The 19,104-nt window shown below is 38.3% G+C and overlaps 1 protein-coding gene across 2 annotated transcripts in view; it reads left to right on the forward strand.

The window, feature by feature from the left end:
- LOC149927179 (uncharacterized) overlaps positions 1-19,104 on the forward strand; it is a 236,737-nt gene that overhangs the window by 180,768 nt on the left and 36,865 nt on the right. For both annotated transcript variants that reach the window (XM_090158820.1, XM_090158821.1), the window contains one exon: positions 15,712-15,882. In XM_090158820.1, the coding sequence (XP_090014946.1) occupies positions 15,712-15,882 (171 nt within the window). The remainder of the gene's footprint in view (positions 1-15,711; positions 15,883-19,104) is intronic.

Consider the following 19,104-nt stretch of genomic DNA (forward strand, 5'->3'; position numbering starts at 1 on the left):
GTCAAAAACATTTTGGGTTGCCATGGGAAAACTAAAGCCCATTGCAACTTTTACCTTTGGGAATTTTCATACTACCGAACCCCCGAATTTCAACAAAATCGGTGATAACCACCCCGGGTAGTCTCCTTGTCAGTTGCAGTTTAAGAAAGGCAAAACATCTAGTTCATTTATCGGAAAGATACTAAAACCAATTTCCGGTAAATCGGTGGCGGAAATTTCAAATTTTGCCTATTTTCTGCTGAATTCCAAAATGTTCCTACGCGTGTTATATTGCGTAAATTTCAAAGTGATCAATAAATATTTAATGTTGATTATTATTTTTAAGCTTAGCGTATTTTTAGTATTATGCTCCTAGACAATCATCAAACTGCACTTTAAGTACGTCAACGTGGTAATCTCGGCAATACCCGTTCTATATTTACAATGGACTCGCCAAACAGCTTTTTTTAAAGAATGCTTTACTTGTAGTACTAAAATTGAATTATTTCAACTGTTTTAAAATCTTATCTATGTTAATTAATTAATAATCACTTTGAAATATAACGCAATATACGGTATTTTCCAAATTTATATAACGCGCGCAGGTATATTTAGAAATTAAACCGTAAACCGGGCAAATTCGAAATTCCCGCCACCAATTTTCCGAAAATCCGTGCTAGTATCTATCCACCAAAAATACTAGATACTTTGCTTTTCTTAACCCGCAACTGAGTATACGCGTTTCTTTGACGAAAAATGACTACTTCAAAAATGAAAATTTAACCACCTCAATTTCCTCACAAAGTGATTTGCATTTCTAATATATTTAAATTATAAAACGTGGTTGTACGTGAACCACTAAAGGTAAATAAAGTAGTAAGCTTTCATTTTTAACCAAATTTCTAAAAGAATTTAGATCAACATAAAACCAAGCATATCAAAAGTCAAAATTTCAGCCAGAGATTCCAACAGTAGACCGGTTTCGCCCTTTTGGGGCTCATCAGTACTGTGTAGGAACTCTGGCTATCCTCGGCAATCTGCCGATATCAGTAAAACCATATGTAACATAATCACTCATAAGTATGCCATAAAAGCATTTTCGATAATGAAACCTTGTTCACGGGATATGACGTAAATTACGTCACTTACAACTCCGTGACGAAATACGCGTCATCAACTTTACTAATGGGAAACGGAAGTTAGTGAGAATTCGCCGCGCGTTTCTGGCTTTGCCCATGTCAAGTTTAGCTCGTGCCTCGCGATCACATGATTTCATTTCCATGGTTACCTTTTCAATAGCGCAAGTATTATAAACATTTTTGCATTTTGGGTCCGCTCAATGTATGTTCCGCGTGAAACAAGGTCTCATTGAATTTTTTTCAATGGAAATATTATACAGAGGCATACTTATGAGTAATTATGTTACATATGGTAAAACTAATAAGATGTCTGCTGAATAGCGACCGCCATGCAATAATTGGTGAAGAATTTCACTATAAGTTGCAATGGACTGCTCACATATAGGGCACTCTGAATGTTTATTAAAACCAACGGGACTAAAATGTTAGAAATTAATAGAATTAATGTTGCGTGTATGGGCCCTGAAAATCACGTGAGCAAACGCTCATAGACAATGCTGTCTACCTTAACTTATGGGGACCATTATGATAGGCTATCATGAAATTGTTTCTTTAGTCAGAAGGTTACACCTTTTTCACATAAACTACTTTCCATTTCTGATCTAACCCATTCTTACCAGTGCAAATGGCTGCTTTACATGGCATAATAGTTGTGATAGCTTACTACCGGTTATCTTTGAAAGTGACTTTCCCGCTGGTGCATTTGAATAAGCATCTTACAACCTTCGCCAATTTGAGATGTTTAATTTCATCCAGGACTTGGTGTTTAATCTCTTTTACGGGTATCAAAGGCCCTGAAAGCTAATTTCCCCTCCCACGATATACGTATATAAGCTTTTAATATCGCTCTCGGATTTGGAAAAGTATACTAGCTCCGCTTTCACCCATACTTTTGTTCCCACCTTAAATATCTCGCGGCGAATTTTGAAGCGTATAGAGTAAGTTCGGCACTTCCCATTTCGCGAAAATGCAACCAATAGATGTCGTTTAATGAGTGGGGGTTTGCTTATACTGTCTACTTCGCCGAAAACTCGGAGTGTCAATGGCAGATATTTAAGCCTCGGCTACGGTACTTTTAGTTAGTAGCGTTGTTTCCATTTCCTAAGCCCGCTGCTCGACCGTTCGTCTAATCGAAATTTAGCGGCTTCGCCAGAGGCTGACGCGATATTTTCCGGGGAGATGTCTGGCAAACAGTAAAGACAGAGTGAAAGAGGGAGAAGCCCTATTACTTTGTCAACTTTGTTTCGTTACCCCGTTTCGCGTCTCGACTAGGCCTCGGCTAGGCCTTGACTCGGTCGACTTCTAGAGCCAATACCCCGAAGGAGGAAGACCTATTACTTCGTTTCTAACGCCGAGCTTGTTTACTCTTTCCGCTACTCCCTTTAGCCACTAACTTTCGTAACCGTGTTGGTTCGATAAGCCTAGGAGTGATATTCGAGTCTCTTTAACGGCCAAGTAGTTACTTCGGTCTCTCTCGCGCCATCTACGAGCGAACACTCGTAACTAGCCCTTAAGTAAGGGTGAGCTTGCTTTACAACCCGCGATTTATGATAATTACGACGTACGAGAAGCGGCTAGCGGGAATAATCTAATCACGCCCTCTCCAAGTTTTCCCTCGATTATAAATGCTAAGATATCGCCCAGTCCGACGGAATGGGATAAGATAAAAAAGGGAGAACTTTCGTCAGAAGGGGGCGCAAAAACCCGGCAAATGAATGGGCCCATTAATCAACGCGGTGTCGCTATAGCGTTGAGAACGTTTAATCCGCAGTAACGCTTCTTAGCAGGCGGGATACCCGTGAAAAATGCGCTCGAGAGTTGAGGAATAATACTTTTTCTCTTCGCTGGCGACCCTTGTCACTGAAAACCAAGGCTTAGCGACGTAGTTTTAACCTCAGCCTATCCGTTAATAACGTGGAAAGGACTGTGTCTCTCGAGGTCAGGCTAAACGGCGCGTTTGCCTTCGTCGTTGGAGGATGTAAGTGAAGCGAAAAAATACCCCCTTTTCCTTGTTGAAACAAGAACGCCGTTTTTTCCTCCTTTTTGTTAAGAGTTTATATAAATTCCGGACCAGAAGACGAAGACTAATTAAGGAATTTTCTCGAACCGACGAGTTTTACTCTATACTTCGCTTTAGATTTTTTTCCGTTTCTTCTTTCCAATTCATCCCTGACGTAGTTTTGACGCGAAATATGTAGCGGGTACAATCCTTTTAGCTGGTGGCCGAAACTCTACGCTCGTAGATCTTCGGAATAGACTCTGTCATCGGAAAGGGTGAAAGCTTTCTTGAAGGTGGAGGATGACGTTCTGGGGTTAACGATATTGCCCGCTTTTCGGACCTAAGAAAATGGGTCCAATTGGATTCATTCCCCATCTTTTCTTTTAATTTGCGAACACTATCGGCAAGTTTTCCACTAAAGCACTACGATTTTATAGAGCATTCTGATGGCCTTCCTAGCTGTGTCCTGGGAAATTGACTTTGCGATGAGAATACCGTAAAAAGGTTTTCGCTATTGCCATACAGCTTTTTTCTGAATTGGAGAAAATAACAGTTACATTTATCGTAAAAGATTTAACATCCAAATACCTTTTTAAAGGTTACAAAAAAACAATTTTTTTATTATAATATTTTAATATGTAATAAAATTCTATAATAATAATCAGCTAGGCTAATACCCAAGGCACCACCTTAGGCCTAAGTCATCAAGCGACTTTTGAAGCCTTTAATTCAGGTGGCCGGGTTACAATGCGTAGGAGGGTGGTGGCAAGCCCTGCAAGCCAACAGCTCCCTACACTAACTATTACCGTTAACCTCGACAAGTTTTTATGGAAGGGGAAACTGAAGAACTCGGGGGGAAACCCCTTAAACCAGTGGGGAGAGAACTAGCAAACTCAACGCGGAAGGAGTTGTTCCGAGTTTTTCACCCAGTGCCACAAGCTGGGATCGAACCCGGCTACTCTTGCTGCGAGGCGAAAGTGATAACCACTCCGCCACCCCACCTATATATGTATGTCATTGAGACGTTGATAGCATTAATCCCGAGCGATATTAAATTATAAACTTGACTGTTGGTTAAAAGGTTTTTCCCCTGAGTTCTTCGGTTTCCCTTATCTTAAAAACTTTTTGAGGTGAACGGTAATATTAAGCGTAGGGAGCTGTTTGTTCGCGTCGCGTGAAGTGCTTGCAACATGAATTAAAGGCGCGTTACTTAAGCAATAAAATACTTCCATTTGATGTCGAAATTAAATTCAGTCATTACTCATCAATTTAATTCTCAGTTAGATTAATCACCAAATAATTTAGCTATTGAAAAAATAATAATATTTCAAATATACCTCTATCTAAAATTTAATTTTACAATTTGTCTGTATCAGACTAAATTTGCGGTGTTCATTTGTAAAACTACGATTATTTACGACGTAGATAACCAACGGTAAGACATAGACCAATTCCATTAAAATAAAATATCTCAAGAGTAATTGGAAAAAGATGCCTTTGTTACGACCGAGTTTTTAGCCGTCTAGTAGTATCTCTAAGCGTAACCTTAGCTAAATAGAATTGTCCTAGTGGAACGCCTAACGGAAGGATTTTTTTGGAGCCCGAAACAACATACGATAGATAAGAAAACGGAACTGGAAGAGGCAGGGATCAAAACCCAGTAAATCCTTTTTCTGTCTCAGTACAGGTATACGGTAGCGGATAAGCCCTAGATTTTCGTCCAACGGCTCTTTCTTCTACATACAGATTTGTTTTTCTTGGGAAGATTTCGGTTCGTATCCATTTTAGATCCCCGTTACCCCGGGCAACCATCGCGTCTCCAATGGCATCTCGTTAAGAATTTGTGTATTTAGGTTAGAGCCATCGGTTCTTTCACCTGAGACTTCATTCCCGTTATAGCTCGCGTAATCTTCACCCAATTCGTTATTTGACTGTAGTATTAGGTAATTGCGTTATACAAACTTGAATGATGGCTTGTCCCTGAACACTGATGCTCTGCGGGTAAAACACTTATACAGGCGCTAGTAGACCAAAAATAGACCTAATTTCTTTCACCTATTGAACCGAATTTCGCGACGCTTTATTGTAATATTAAGAAATAATTTTATCTTACCGTTATAAGTTAAAATATTATCTGGACATAGTGTAAATAATAGAGCACTTGATTCTCAAAGAGAGTAAAAGTGCTTCACTTTATCTTAAAATGTTCGATTTTCTTGGATTCTCTGAAACTCTAATAATTGATTCTTTGCTCATCCATCTCCGGAATTCTCGATCAGAAAAAGAGAGAAGTGGTGTTTTAGGGAGTTCAGCCAGCTGTTTAATAATTTAGTACGATTGGCAAACCCCTCGCCGCTAAACAAAGTTTGTACAGCTCGAACAATGTTGGTTTTCCATCCACTTTTTCGATAGCTATATCCCAGAGTTTATCGAGATTACTATACGGACGCTCTTTCGTTTCTGTATTATAGGTATCAACCTATATTTTTTCTTTCAGTTAAAAGCTTTCCGTCTATTTACTCGCTAAAGCACTATTTAAATTTTTTTAAGTCTTCATTTTTATAGCATTAAAAATTGTGAGGTATTTTTTTGGGTTATAAATTTATAAAAAGTATTTTTATATAAATAAGGAATGTAGACGAAATACAACTTATTTTGTTTTAGCTTTACAACCGATAAGCTTTACAAAAAAAATTGTTTGAAGTTTAGGTTACTGAGAACGTACCGAAAATATCAATTCAAATTGAAAATAGCGCCATCTGTCGCAGATATGTTCGAAAATATTTTTTCTAACAAAATATTAATTGCTATATTCTATTCTATTAATTGATTATTTTTATGATTAATTAAATAAATTATATAGTTAATTTTAATAAAGTTTGCGTGAACTAAATTAAGAGTGAAATCAAGTTTTTCCGAAAACGTGCTCTTGACCGGTACAAGATGACGCTATACAATTGAAATAATTTATTATTTCCGTTTGAGAGAGGAGCTGAGATAGTAGATCATGATAGATCTGAAATATGTACGTTCTCTGTAACCTAAATACGTTCTGATTATACCAAAAGTACATTACCTTCGCTGATGGTCAGATAACAGTTTCGTTAAGAGAATAGAGGAAATAATTAAGATATTTCAGATATCAGATAATCCACATTTACGTTTAGATATTATCAGATCATTTGACTAATTTAATTTCAAACATATTAAATATATATTAACGGAGTTATGATTAAAATGATTTAACAATTTTGAATTTTTTTGTATTTATGAATAATTTCACTATACACTCCCTTATTAAAAAATAACGAAATTATAGAGTGTAAAAAGACTTAAATATGGATATAGTATTTGAAGGATATTTGATATTTAAATTTATAAGCCTTCTAAAAACATTATCTTTTAAACAAAAATTGGTCAATACTCCTTTAGCTTAAGCACAACACTAATTTCAAATGCATCGCAGTTAGCTTTTTTCCATATATCCCGACTAAATTCCCTTGAAAAATAAACTACTGTTTATTTTAATTTGCTTGAATCCACAAGATTATATATTTGGCTACTTGGGATAATGCATCAGATACAGTTTGGAAATCAGATTGCTGGGTTTAAATTCCCTTCCAAATTTAAATGACTGTTTTTTTTAATTTGCTTTCCACAAGATTATATATTTGGCTACTTGGGATAATGTATCAGATACAGTTTGGAAATCAGATTGCTGGGTTTAAATTCCCTTCCAAATTTAAATGACTGTTTTTTTTAATTTGCTTTCCACAAGATTATATATTTGGCTACTTGGGATAATGCATCAGATACAGTTTGGAAATCAGATTGCTGGGTTTAAATTCCCTTCCAAATTTAAATGACTGTTTTTTTAATTTGCTTTCCACAATATTATATATTCGGTTACTTAAAGGAATAATGCATCAGATACAGTTTGTAAATCAGATAATTGTTGGGTTTAAATTCCCATTCAAATTTAAATGACTGTTTTTTTTAATTTGCTTTCCACAAGATTATATATTTGGCTACTTGGGATAATGCATCAGATACAGTTTGGAAATCAGATTGCTGGGTTTAAATTCCCTTCCAAATTTAAATGACTGTTTTTTTTAATTTGCTTTCCACAAGATTATATATTTGGCTACTTGGGATAATGCATCAGATACAGTTTGGAAATCAGATTGCTGGGTTTAAATTCCCTTCCAAATTTAAATGACTGTTTTTTTAATTTGCTTTCCACAAGATTATATATTCGGTTTAGAGGTCGGGGATGGTTAACTTTTATTCAATAAATAAAGCTCTCAAAATTATTCGTAAAATGTTTTGATCAAGTAATTTATATTTCTGTATTATTCGATTAATTTTTTGATAAATTTGTAAAATTAATCGGAAAAACGACGTTTTTTTCGATAAAAAGCTCAAATTTTCCGAATATTACATGTTTTTTAATCATTTTCCGAAATATTAACCGGTAAAATTTTTTGTTTATATTTTTTTTCCCAAAAAAATCAATTTAATGATTAACCGTCCCCGACCTCTAATTCGGTTACTTAAAGGAATAATGCATCAGATACAGTTTGGAAATCAGATTGCTGGGTTTAAATTCCCTTCCAAATTTAAATGACTGTTTTTTTAATTTGCTTTCCACAAGATTATATATTCGGTTACTTAAAGGAATAATGCATCAGATACAGTTTGGAAATCAGATTGCTGGGTTTAAATTCCCTTCAAAATTTAATTACGGTTTATTTTAATCTTCTTTCCACAAGATTATACAGGGTCTTTTTTTTTTGCTCGGAAAAGTGTTTTTTTTCAAAAATTATTTATAGTACCGATTTCAAATTTGGAAGGTCAATTCTCTATACCGGGGGACATCAGTTTGAGAAATTTGAGCGTTTTCGGTAATGTTTTTCACCAATTTTGAAAAATTATTTTTCGACCACTAGGTGCGAGATAAAAAATTTCTATTATAAAGTTGTAGGCCGTCATCGAAAACCCTTAAAAATTGTTCACTCGACGAAAAACAACTTATTTTTCAGTGAAAATTCGAGCTTGAAAAATTTACAAGTTGGTGAAGCCAAATTACGATTGTTTGAAACGATAATTGAAAAGGGAACAAGTCTAATACAAACGTAGTAGAGTTTTCACACTTGAAAAAATGTACACGTTTGGTTTTTAAATGCAGATATTTTATTCACATAAATTTTTACAAAACATTTTCAATAATATCACCATTGGCTGCAACACAGGTTTGTGCGCGGACAATTAAGTTCTCAAACGCTTTCTCTACCATTTCTGGTGTGACGTCTCGGCAAGCACTGATTATTCGTCTAATGAGTTCCTCCCTAGTTTCAATGGGCGTGGCGTATACCTTTGCTTTAACGAATCCCCAGAGAAAATAATCCAGCGGTGTTAGGTCAGGTGACCTTGCTGGCCAATGCACTGGACCATTTCTCCCTATCCACCTTTCAGGAAACTCGTTGTTGAGGTGCTCAGTTACTTGCCGGGAAAAATGCGGAGGGGCGCCATCTTGCTGAAACCACAACTGACGTCTTTCAGCCAATGGAAGGTCGTCGATTGCGTCACTCAGTTCGTTCTGTAGAAAATGTAAATACCTTTGGCCGTTGAGGTTCGTCGGCAGGAAAAAGGGACCAATCAAACGGTTTCCAACAAGTCCAACCCAAACATTGACCCGTTCAAATTGAACCTGGTGATGATATTCAAAACCCCAATGTGGGTTGATGTCAGACCAAAGATGGCTGTTTTGATGATTAAAGGGCCCATCTCTAGAAGATGACGCTTCGTCGGAGAACAAAACATGGCGCAAAAATTGTCTATCTTCTTGGACAGCATTTAGTAACCAGTTGCTAAATTCATAACGTCTTTGATGGTCTCCGTCAATTAGTCCTTGGTGGAGCGTAGCTCTGTATGGGTGATAGCGATTCTTACGAAGAATTTTCCACACACGATTTGCAGAACAACCCAAATCAGCAGCGGCGTTAGCGCAACTGTGACGAGGATATGCCACAAAGTACGCGAGTACATTGTTCTCGAAGTCTAAATCCGGTTGACCCAATCCGCGAAACCTAGGTTGCAAGTTACCAAATTGATTGAAATCGTGAATTGCTCGTCTTACTGTATTTACAGATGGTGCTCCATTTGGATGTCTTTCTGCGAAGATTTCAGTCACTCTTCTAAGGTTTTGCGCTGCTTCTCCATAGTAAATGGCAACTATCTCGGTACGCTCAGCTACTGAATAACGAGGCATTGTTCGAAATATTATCAAACACTGATAATAAGCTCCCAAAGTTTTCCTTTAAATACCCAATGCATGTTTAGGATTGACCTATAGCCTCGTGTTTTTTAAATCCGGTCGTTTTTTTAACCAAAGTTTCAACTGGATTAGGTAATTCGGTTTCAATTATCGTTTCAAACAATCGTAATTTGGCTTCACCAACTTGTAAATTTTTCAAGCTCGAATTTTCACTGATAAATAAACTGTTTTTAAGGGTTTTCGATGACGGCCTACAACTTTATAATAGAAATTTTTTATCTCGCACCTAGTGGTCGAAAAATAATTTTTCAAAATTGGTGAAAAACATTACCGAAAACGCTCAAATTTCTCAAACTGATGTCCCCCGGTATAGAGAATTGACCTTCCAAATTTGAAATCGGTACTATAAATAGTTTTTGAAAAAAAACACTTTTCCGAGCAAAAAAAAAGACCCTGTATATTCGGTTACTAAGGATAATGCATCAGATACAGTTTGAAATCAGATTGCTGGGTGAAGAGAATGTAAAAGATTACCCGATCTGATTTAACTGATTACCTGGGCAAGTATCTAAAAATTACGACCTGAATAACCTGATCAATTAGCCGTTGGAAACACTTGTATAGAGGTGGACACATCTATTTTAGAAATATATAATTTACTTCTGGTAATACCCCGTCGTGTGCGATATATAAAATGAAACTAAGCGCGAATAATGCTCAACTACTTGGGCAATCTGTTTTTCCCTTTTCTCCAAAAACCAATTTTAAAATGATGTAGACTCCGGTAAGGGGGTAGACAACGAGGGGCTGGATATAAAAAGTGGATAGAGCTTCAATCGCCTCGACAATCAAAATGGCAAGTTGCGCGCTTGCTACTCGACTTAGCGTTGGAAATCAACTTCTCTTGTAGCGCCTTTAGCTGATGAGATTTTAAAGAAATAGGGAGTGAGGGCGTTGTAATAAAACCCGCGCCACCACTTTTGCCTAAAAAGTGATTCGACGTTAGTTCCCAAGGTGGCGCCTCCTTATTCGATACAGCCGGTATTTCATTTTGCACTAAGCTCTTTTCTCGAGTCCAACTTTCTCTTCCCGGGAAGGGAAATCCTCGAAAGACGTCCGGAAATAATTGTATTTTTAAACTTACAACAATCTCTCGAGACTTTGTTACGATAAACCTAAAATGAAATGGATAAAACATACCAGGAAAAGTATGATTTTAAAGTTCTCATCCCGTCTCTCTTTGCGGATGTTTCCAAGTAACAATAAGAGAAATAAAGAGAAATCGCGAATCGCGTCTTAAGATGGTGGGAAGTGATCGAAAGATTATAGGTTTAGGTTTTATATATTTATTTCATTGTTTTCTGGATGTATTTGGTATATTCCCTCGACAATGTTTTGGGAACAATATAGAAAATTGCAGATTTTATTGTTATCAAGAATATATTTTCCCTCGTGGTTTCCAAAATTTCAATTTATATATCTTTATTTTTACTTTGCTTAAGAAATGACCCTTGAATCAAACGAAAAAAAAATACCTCCAAATATTTCCGATATTAAAAAGTTATTTTTATAAAGTAACGCGACCTTCTTGTTTGAATGTGGCTCTGACGTCACAGTCTCTTACTTTGACAAGTCTACGAGCGCGCGCTACAGTCGTCAGAGGAATATAGGTTTTTCTAGCATGCGTGCATATTGCTCGTGTGAAGAATCAAGAATATACTAATAAAGCTGTCTTGTTGACATCATACATCGGCGGCTCCTGTCTCCACTCTCCAGTCTTCGGACTCCGAGACCGGAGACCTGAGATTTCTATGGAGATCTGAAAACCTGGAGACCGGAGGCCTTTAGTTGCGATGGAGACTGGAGGACCGGAGACTGGAGATCAAAGGTTTTGCTGACCATGCATCGGTGGAGACCTGGAGAGTGAAGGCCTCTAGTTGGGATGGTGATTGGAGACCTGGAGGCAGGATGACTCTAGTTGGGATGGTGATTGGAGACATGGAGAGTGAAGGCCTCTAGTTGGGATGGTGATTGGAGACCTGGAGAGTGAAGGCCTCTAGTTGGGATGGTGATTGGAGACCTGGAGGCAGGATGACTCTAGTTGGGATGGTGATTGGAGACATGGAGAGTGAAGGCCTCTAGTTGGGATGGTGATTGGAGACCTGGAGAGTGAAGGCCTCTAGTTGGGATGGTGATTGGAGACCTGGAGAGTGAAGGCCTCTAGTTGGGATGGTGATTGGAGACCCGGAGGCAGGATGACTCTAGTTGGGATGGTGATTGGAGACCTGGAGAGAGGTGGTCTCTAGTTGGGATGGTGATTGGAGACCTGGAGAGTGAAGGCCTCTAGTTGGGATGGTGATTGGAGACCTGGAGAGTGAAGGCCTCTAGTTGGGATGGTGATTGGAGACCTGGAGAGTGAAGGCCTCTAGTTGGGATGGTGATTGGAGACCTGGAGGCAGGATGACTCTAGTTGGGATGGTGATTGGAGACATGGAGAGTGAAGGCCTCTAGTTGGGATGGTGATTGGAGACATGGAGAGTGAAGGCCTCTAGTTGGGATGGTGATTGGAGACATGGAGAGTGAAGGCCTCTAGTTGGGATGGTGATTGGAGACCTGGAGAGTGAAAGCCTCTAGTTGGGATGGTGATTGGAGACCTGGAGGCAGGATGACTCTAATTGGGATGGTGATTGGAGACCTGGAGGCAGAAGGTCTCTAGTTGGAATAATGATTGGAGACCTGGAGACAGGAGGTCTCTAGTTGGAATAATGATTGGAGACCTGGAGGCAGAAGGTCTCTAGTTGGAATAATGGTTGGAGACCTGGAGACAGGAGGTCTCTAGTTGGAATAATGGTTGGAGACCTGGAGACAGGAGGTCTCTAGTTGGAATAATGATTGGAGACCTGGATACAGAAGGTCTCTAGTTGGAATAATGGTTGGAGACCTGGAGGCAGGAGGTCTCTAGTTGGAATAATGGTTGGAGACCTGTAGACAGGAGGTCTCTAGTTGGAATAATGATTGGAGACCTGGAGAAAGGAGGCCTCTAGTTGGGATGGTGATTGGAGACCTGGAGACAGGAGGCCTCTAGTTGGGATGGTGATTGGAGACCTGGAGACAGGAGGCCTCTAGTCGGGATGGTGATTGGAGACCTGGAGACAGGAGGCCTCTAGTCGGGATGGTGTTTGGAGACCTGGAGACAGGAGGCCTCTAGTCGGGATGGTGATTGGAGACCTGGAGGCAGGAGGACTCTAGTCGCGATGAAGACTGGAGGCCCAACCTTCCAGTGGAGACTGGAAGACCGGAGACTGGAGGACCAGAGACTGGAGACCAAAAGTGTTGCCGATCTATGGTTGACATATGAGTTAAAACGGTCTATTTTGGCATGAGCTACCATGAGAAAATATGCCTGGGACTTTGGATATGATAATTTTCGACCTTCGTTCTAATGCTGGGCCAAGGTTGATGATAGACTGTCCACCAAAAAATGAACTCCATAAAACCTAAATAGACTTTAAACCTCATTTACATAGACGAAACTTTTTATTTCAGCTACCGAGGACAAGCGAGTAGTTGACTACCAGCGTTATTTTAATTATCTTTTAGGTGTCAACAAGGGTTATAAGTCTGCTAAGCCGCTCAGAAAATCTTAACACTCAAATGCTCACTCAAATGTCATATTATATTTAACGTTCCTACTGCGGAATACCTTTTTGCCAGTTATACATATTTTTCTTCTGACCTTGGTCACGTGTTCCTTCCAATGACTAAAGACCAAAATTAATTCAGTCAACGATTTTATTATCTCTTTTTAATTTTGATTTATTCAGTCGAACGTTTCTGACGTTCATATATAGTTAAAATTAAATTTAACCTTACATTATATAAATTGGTGGACAGCCTTCGTTCCAAGTTTCGTAAGAGCGTGTATATTTGGGCAGGGAGTTAACTAGGTTTGGCGTTGTCTCTCTTACGTTGAAAGGCAAGTCACTTTCGATTCCCGTTTGATCCGCTCTCTTCAATTTATCCTTTCTTCCAACTTTTATGAAGCTCACCGTACTCCCGAACCCGCATTAAGTCGACGCAAACTGTACTTTATATTTCATCTAAGCCTGAGTCTAAATTAACCCTCCTATTTAGAGTATTTGTTTACCTCGCTCGTAGAAACCGCAGTGGCCTCGAAAGCGGAACCCCAGGCTATAGTCTGGGACCCAGTTGGTAAAACGTATAATTTATATCCTTCGCTATAACAGTATCGTGTTATTGTATATTATAGTAATGGTAAAAGAGACGTGACTTCGTTGAATTTCTATCAAATAAAGTGATATTGGTGTTGGTAATTGAGAATCACCATTGCCAATCGGTAAGAGCGAGGGGGGGAGAAGGTCGTGCGAAATCGTTTCCGAAGCCGTGTCTCCGCTCCCAGAATCCCAAGAGAGACATCTTCGCCCGCGAATTCCAATTCCGAAGAAAGAGAATCGGTAAAAGAACGGCGATAGGCCAGCCATCTATCGTCGCGGAAAATAAATAAGAAAACGGGGGGGGGGGATACCACACGCGCTCTTTTTGCTTGTATTGGTTTAAGCGGTTTTTCGGGCTATCGACGATCATTTTCGCGCGATGCCTCCACCGTTGACAACGCCACGCTGCGGAAGACTTTTCTTTATTTACCACCCTCTTTTCTAATCTGATTGTTACCGTGTAAAACGTCTGTTGAAAAGGGATGAAATTGAATTTTTTTTCTCGTACGAAGTGTTCCAAATGAAGGGGCACGTGTTCATACCCTTGCCAAATTAACTTTTGGAAAATCATGCGAGAATAGGTTTGAAACTGATCACTTGTAATTTTGAAATTAACTTTTTAATGATCATTCGAGAATAGTTTTGACACTGGTCACTGGTAAATTTGAAATTAACTTTTTAATAATCATGCGAGCATAGGTTTGAAGCTGATCACTTGCCAATTTGAAATTAACTTTTTAATAATCATTCGCGAATAGGTTTGAAACTGATCACATGTAATTTTGAAATTAACTTTTTAATAATTATTCGAGAATAGGTTTGAAACTGATCACTTGCCATTTTGAAATTAAATTTTTAATAATCATTCGAGAATAGGTTTGAGACTGATCACTTGCCAATTTGAAATTTAATTTTTAATAATCATTCGATAATAGGTTTGATTGAAACTGATCAATTGTAATTTTGAATCTGTTTTCGAATAGGCATTCTAGTATTGGTTCGAGCCCTATCAGTCGTAAATTTCAAATTATTTGAAAGCAGTAATAAATGAATCCGGAACTTTATAATAATCTGAGTCAAATAATAAAAAACATACTTTTATTATTTCCGCCTTCAATTCCTAAAGATAAACCTTTGGAAATCCCTTTTGACGTAAATTTATTGGAAATTTTCTCCATTCTCTCTCTCCTCATTGGAAAAACCAGAACTTGATTTATGGCAAATTTGAATTTAGAGAGCTTCCCTATTGATTCCCCATCTTTGCTCTCCCCCTCCCCTCCATTTGGGATCATAAATTATCGCTTCTTTCACCTCACCCGTTCCTCTACCCCCCTTTTTTGTTTCGTCGCGTACCGTATTTATAGGTTTTTGCGGTTATTTAATTTTTTTTTGGGGTGCCTCTCGTTCAAAATTCCACGCAACTGAAATATTTTACGTTTGACTTTTCGGTTGTCTATACGCGAAGTCGTCTTTGCGAATTGTGAACTAAAAATAGGCTTCTAATAAATATATAATTTATTTTCTCTTGGAGAGTCATGAGTGTTGTATTCAAAGCAGGATCTTTTAATGGGTGAGGTCAGCGTACTCTCGGTTCTTTTTGCGCAACTCGTTCGTCAGTTTCAGGCTGGGAAAAATTTTAACCACGCTGTTTCACGCCATCTATAATCCGATTAATATATTAAAAAAAAAACAATTATTATACGGTATCAATATAATTATTTGGTATCCTTTATAAGTAATAATATCTTAATATTTAAACATGAATTACATAATATAGTAAAATGGTAGGGTTCCATAGATGGTGCGTCGTAGTGTACAACCTTTATTCAGTCTACACAAATTTCGCGATAAAATTATATTAGTTCCACTAGTGGTGGTCAGATGGCGCGACGAGACTGTTATATTTTTTACTTTAAGCACTCCGTTTCCCTACAACACGAACAGACTATGCTCGTGACGAACGGGTTACAAAGCGTTATACAACAGAGATAGACCAGTACGCTGACCTCTTCATAAAAATACCCTGCTTATAGGTTTGGAGGATATAGAAAATTGATTTTTACGTATTTATTTGTCATTCAGTTGGATACCCCGCGAGCAAAATTCATAATTCCGGAAGTGACGCCTTGGAGCGAGACATAGTTCGTGCCTGCCACAATTTCAGCGCCGTCAATGACGACAAGAAGGAATTTTATTCGCCCAATTACCCTGGAGTGTATCCCAACAGTACAGAGTGTATATTAACAATTACTGGTAAGTTCTTCATTCTTATTTCAGTCACGCGATCAAAGTAGATAAATATTGATTGAGCTAAAGCGATAGACAAATAATAGTGTGGTTCGCAAATTGCTTACAGGGAAACAATCATTTAAAGAGAAGCCCTGAGAGGTTTAATTTTAACGCTTTTATTTATAGTAGATGGCGCTAATTGAAATTTTTTGGGTGGACCTGGAATAAATATTAATTTATTGAGTCAGCGTTTTAAGCGATTATTTACGTAAATACGACAGATAAATTAAAATTTCTGCAATTTCAGACTGTAAGCGCCATCTGGTAAAACATAAGGTATTTAAAATGCCCCTATCGGCGTTACCCCAATGAAAGTATCTTCTACATTTATCGATCTATAGATTACATCCGGGACAGCTAATCCTATACCTTTCCCCATACTAACCCAGCTAACACAAATAGGTCCATTGAATATCCAAATGATAATAACTTGGATTATCATGATGTCTTTAGGATATCCATATATCCAGGTTTGATGTAAATTAGATCCAGTAGATATCAAAACGCAGGATATTCAATATCCGGGGGATGTTATTGGAGAGTGGGGTGGCGGAGTGGTTAGCACTTTCACCTCGCAGCAAGAGGAGCCGGGTTCGATCCCAGCTTGTGGCACTGTATGAAAACTCGGAACAACTCCTTCCGCGTTTAGTTTGCAAGTTCTCTCCCCACTGGTTTAAGTGGTTTTCCCCCGAGATCTTCGGTTTCCCCTTCCATAAGAACTTGTTGAGGTTAACGGTAATAGTTAGTGTAGGGAGCTGTTGGCTCGAACGCGTGGCATGCAGGGCTTGTCACCACCCTCCTACGCATTGTAACCCGGCCACCTGAATTAATGGCTTCAAAAGTCGCTTGACGACTTAGGCCTAAGGTGGTGCCTTGGGTATTAGCCTAGCTGATTATTATTATTATTATACTAGAGATATTAAAAATAGGCTTTTCTTGGTGATATCAAAAGTGACATAATTACCAAAAGTGTGTCAATCGGACCTATTTCTGAATGAATGTTACGAGCGAAATACAAGTTGGGAGGGGAGAAGGGAAAGTATGTCTTGGGGAGGGAAGGAAGTTAAAACCAACAAACAACGCCTCGTAGTGAGGAACGGAGGAACTAAGTAGCACTGGTCAAAGTTAGTGTATTTTTTATTTTTCGTCTTTCTGTGGAGATGCTATCGCCATCTACCTACGATATAATACCATAGATTAAAAAATATCCAGAAAGGTGACAATAAATAGTCTTTTATGTTGTCGATCTCGAGTCGAGCATTCATTAAACCTTTAGCATACGAAAGTACAGGGATTGTCACACTTTTGGTAATATATATTAAACGTAACATAACATAGTATAGTAGATTTCTCGTAGATAAGATGTTTGATATTTAAATTACAGTCCGTTATATGTCCAGTGCTACGACAGAAAAGTAACGCATTTTCAATCTTCTTTGGATATCTAGTATTATTGATATTTTAACGTTAGGAATTACAGCGTCTAATTTAATTCAAAAAAACAAAACGTTAAAATATGTATAAACTAGTAAACCATCTACGTAATTCGTACTTCTATGGATTGATGACAGAATCAAAATAAAATAGGAACAGTTAAGTTAAAAGGAACCACGGCTATGGACTGCATTGTAAAGGATGATAAAATTGGCGATTAAGTAGATAAGTCCATAATGAAAAGGGATAATAAAGCTAAACCCTTAACAAATTTGAAGAAATTTAAAAACTTACTAATAGCTCGTACCGATAGGTCTTCGAGCGAACAAAAAGACGCGAAACTCGGACCAAATAGATCTTCGAGTGAAAAATTAAATTAAATTAAATTAAATAAAATAACCAGAAATAGGACGAAACCGGTCTACCGTTGGATTTTCTGGCTATTTTATTTAATTTAATTTAATTTAATTATTCGCTCGAAGATCTATTTGGTCCGAGTTTCGCGTTTTTGTTTGCTCGAAGACCTATCGGTACGAGCTATTAGTTAGTTTTTAAATTTCTTCAAATTTATTTAGGGTTTAGCTTTATTATCCCTTTTCATTATACACTTATCTACTTATTCGCCAATTTTATCATCCTTTAAAATAGGAACAGTTTATTTTTACCACAATTTGTAACGTTGTTCTTTAATTGTGAGGAAATAACTAGATTTTGTTCCAAATTTCTTTATTATGATTCCGATATATTTTGTTAAATTATTGATTAAATTGCGCTTGCTGGGAAGAAATTAACGCCCCTACAATAAATATTGCAAGAAAACCGGGCACTCTCCAGTTGGTCTTGAGTAGAGTCGTAAGTCGGGAAATTTTCCGTACTTTTCCGGAAAAAAGGTTTCCATTCCATGATTAGCCTAATACTGTTCGCCAATTTAAATTTCGCGGCATTTTCGCCTCATTTTGTCGAATCCAAAAGTAAAACTAAACCGCTGGTCTACTCTAGATAATAAGGAGCCTCTAAAATATTCCGGAAAAAGGGTCCTCGTGGTAAGAAGTGGCCCCTTTAAGAATCCGGATAAAAGGGTTCTCGTTGTAATAAGCGGCCCCCTATAATATTCCGGACAAGGGTCCTCGTGATAATAAGGGGTCTGTATAAGATTCCGGGGAAAAATGGTAATAAGCGGCCCCTTTAAGAATCCGGATAAAAGGGTTCTCGTGGTAATAAGGGGCCCCTATAAGATTCCGGTTAAAAGGGTCCTCGTGATAATAAGAGGTCTGTATAAGATTCCGGGGGGAAATGGTAATAAGCGGCCCCTTTAAGAATCCGGATAAAAGGGTCCTTTTGGTAATAAGGGCCCCCTATAATATTCCGGACAGAAGGGTCCACGTGGTAATAAGGGGCCCCTATAAAATTCCGGACAAAAGGGTCCTCGTGATAATAAGGGGTCTGTATAAGATTCCGGGGGAAAATGGTAATAAGCGACCCCTTTAAGAATCCGGATAAAAAGGTTCTCGTTGTAATAAGCGGCCCCCTATAATATTCCGGACAAGGGTCCTCGTGATAATAAGGGGTCTGTATAAGATTCCGGGGGAAAATGGTAATAAGCGGCCCCTTTAAGAATCCGGATAAAAGGGTCCTCTTGGTAATAAGGGCCCCCTATAATATTCCGGACAGAAGGGTCCTCGTGGTAATAAGGGGCACCTATAAGATTCCGGACAAAAGGGTCCTCGTGATAATAAGGGGTCTGTATAAGAT

Source organism: Leiobunum rupestre, chromosome 9, assembly GCF_980474605.1.
Source record: "Leiobunum rupestre chromosome 9, qqLeiRupe1.1.hap1, whole genome shotgun sequence".
Taxonomy (NCBI): domain Eukaryota; kingdom Metazoa; phylum Arthropoda; class Arachnida; order Opiliones; family Sclerosomatidae; genus Leiobunum; species Leiobunum rupestre.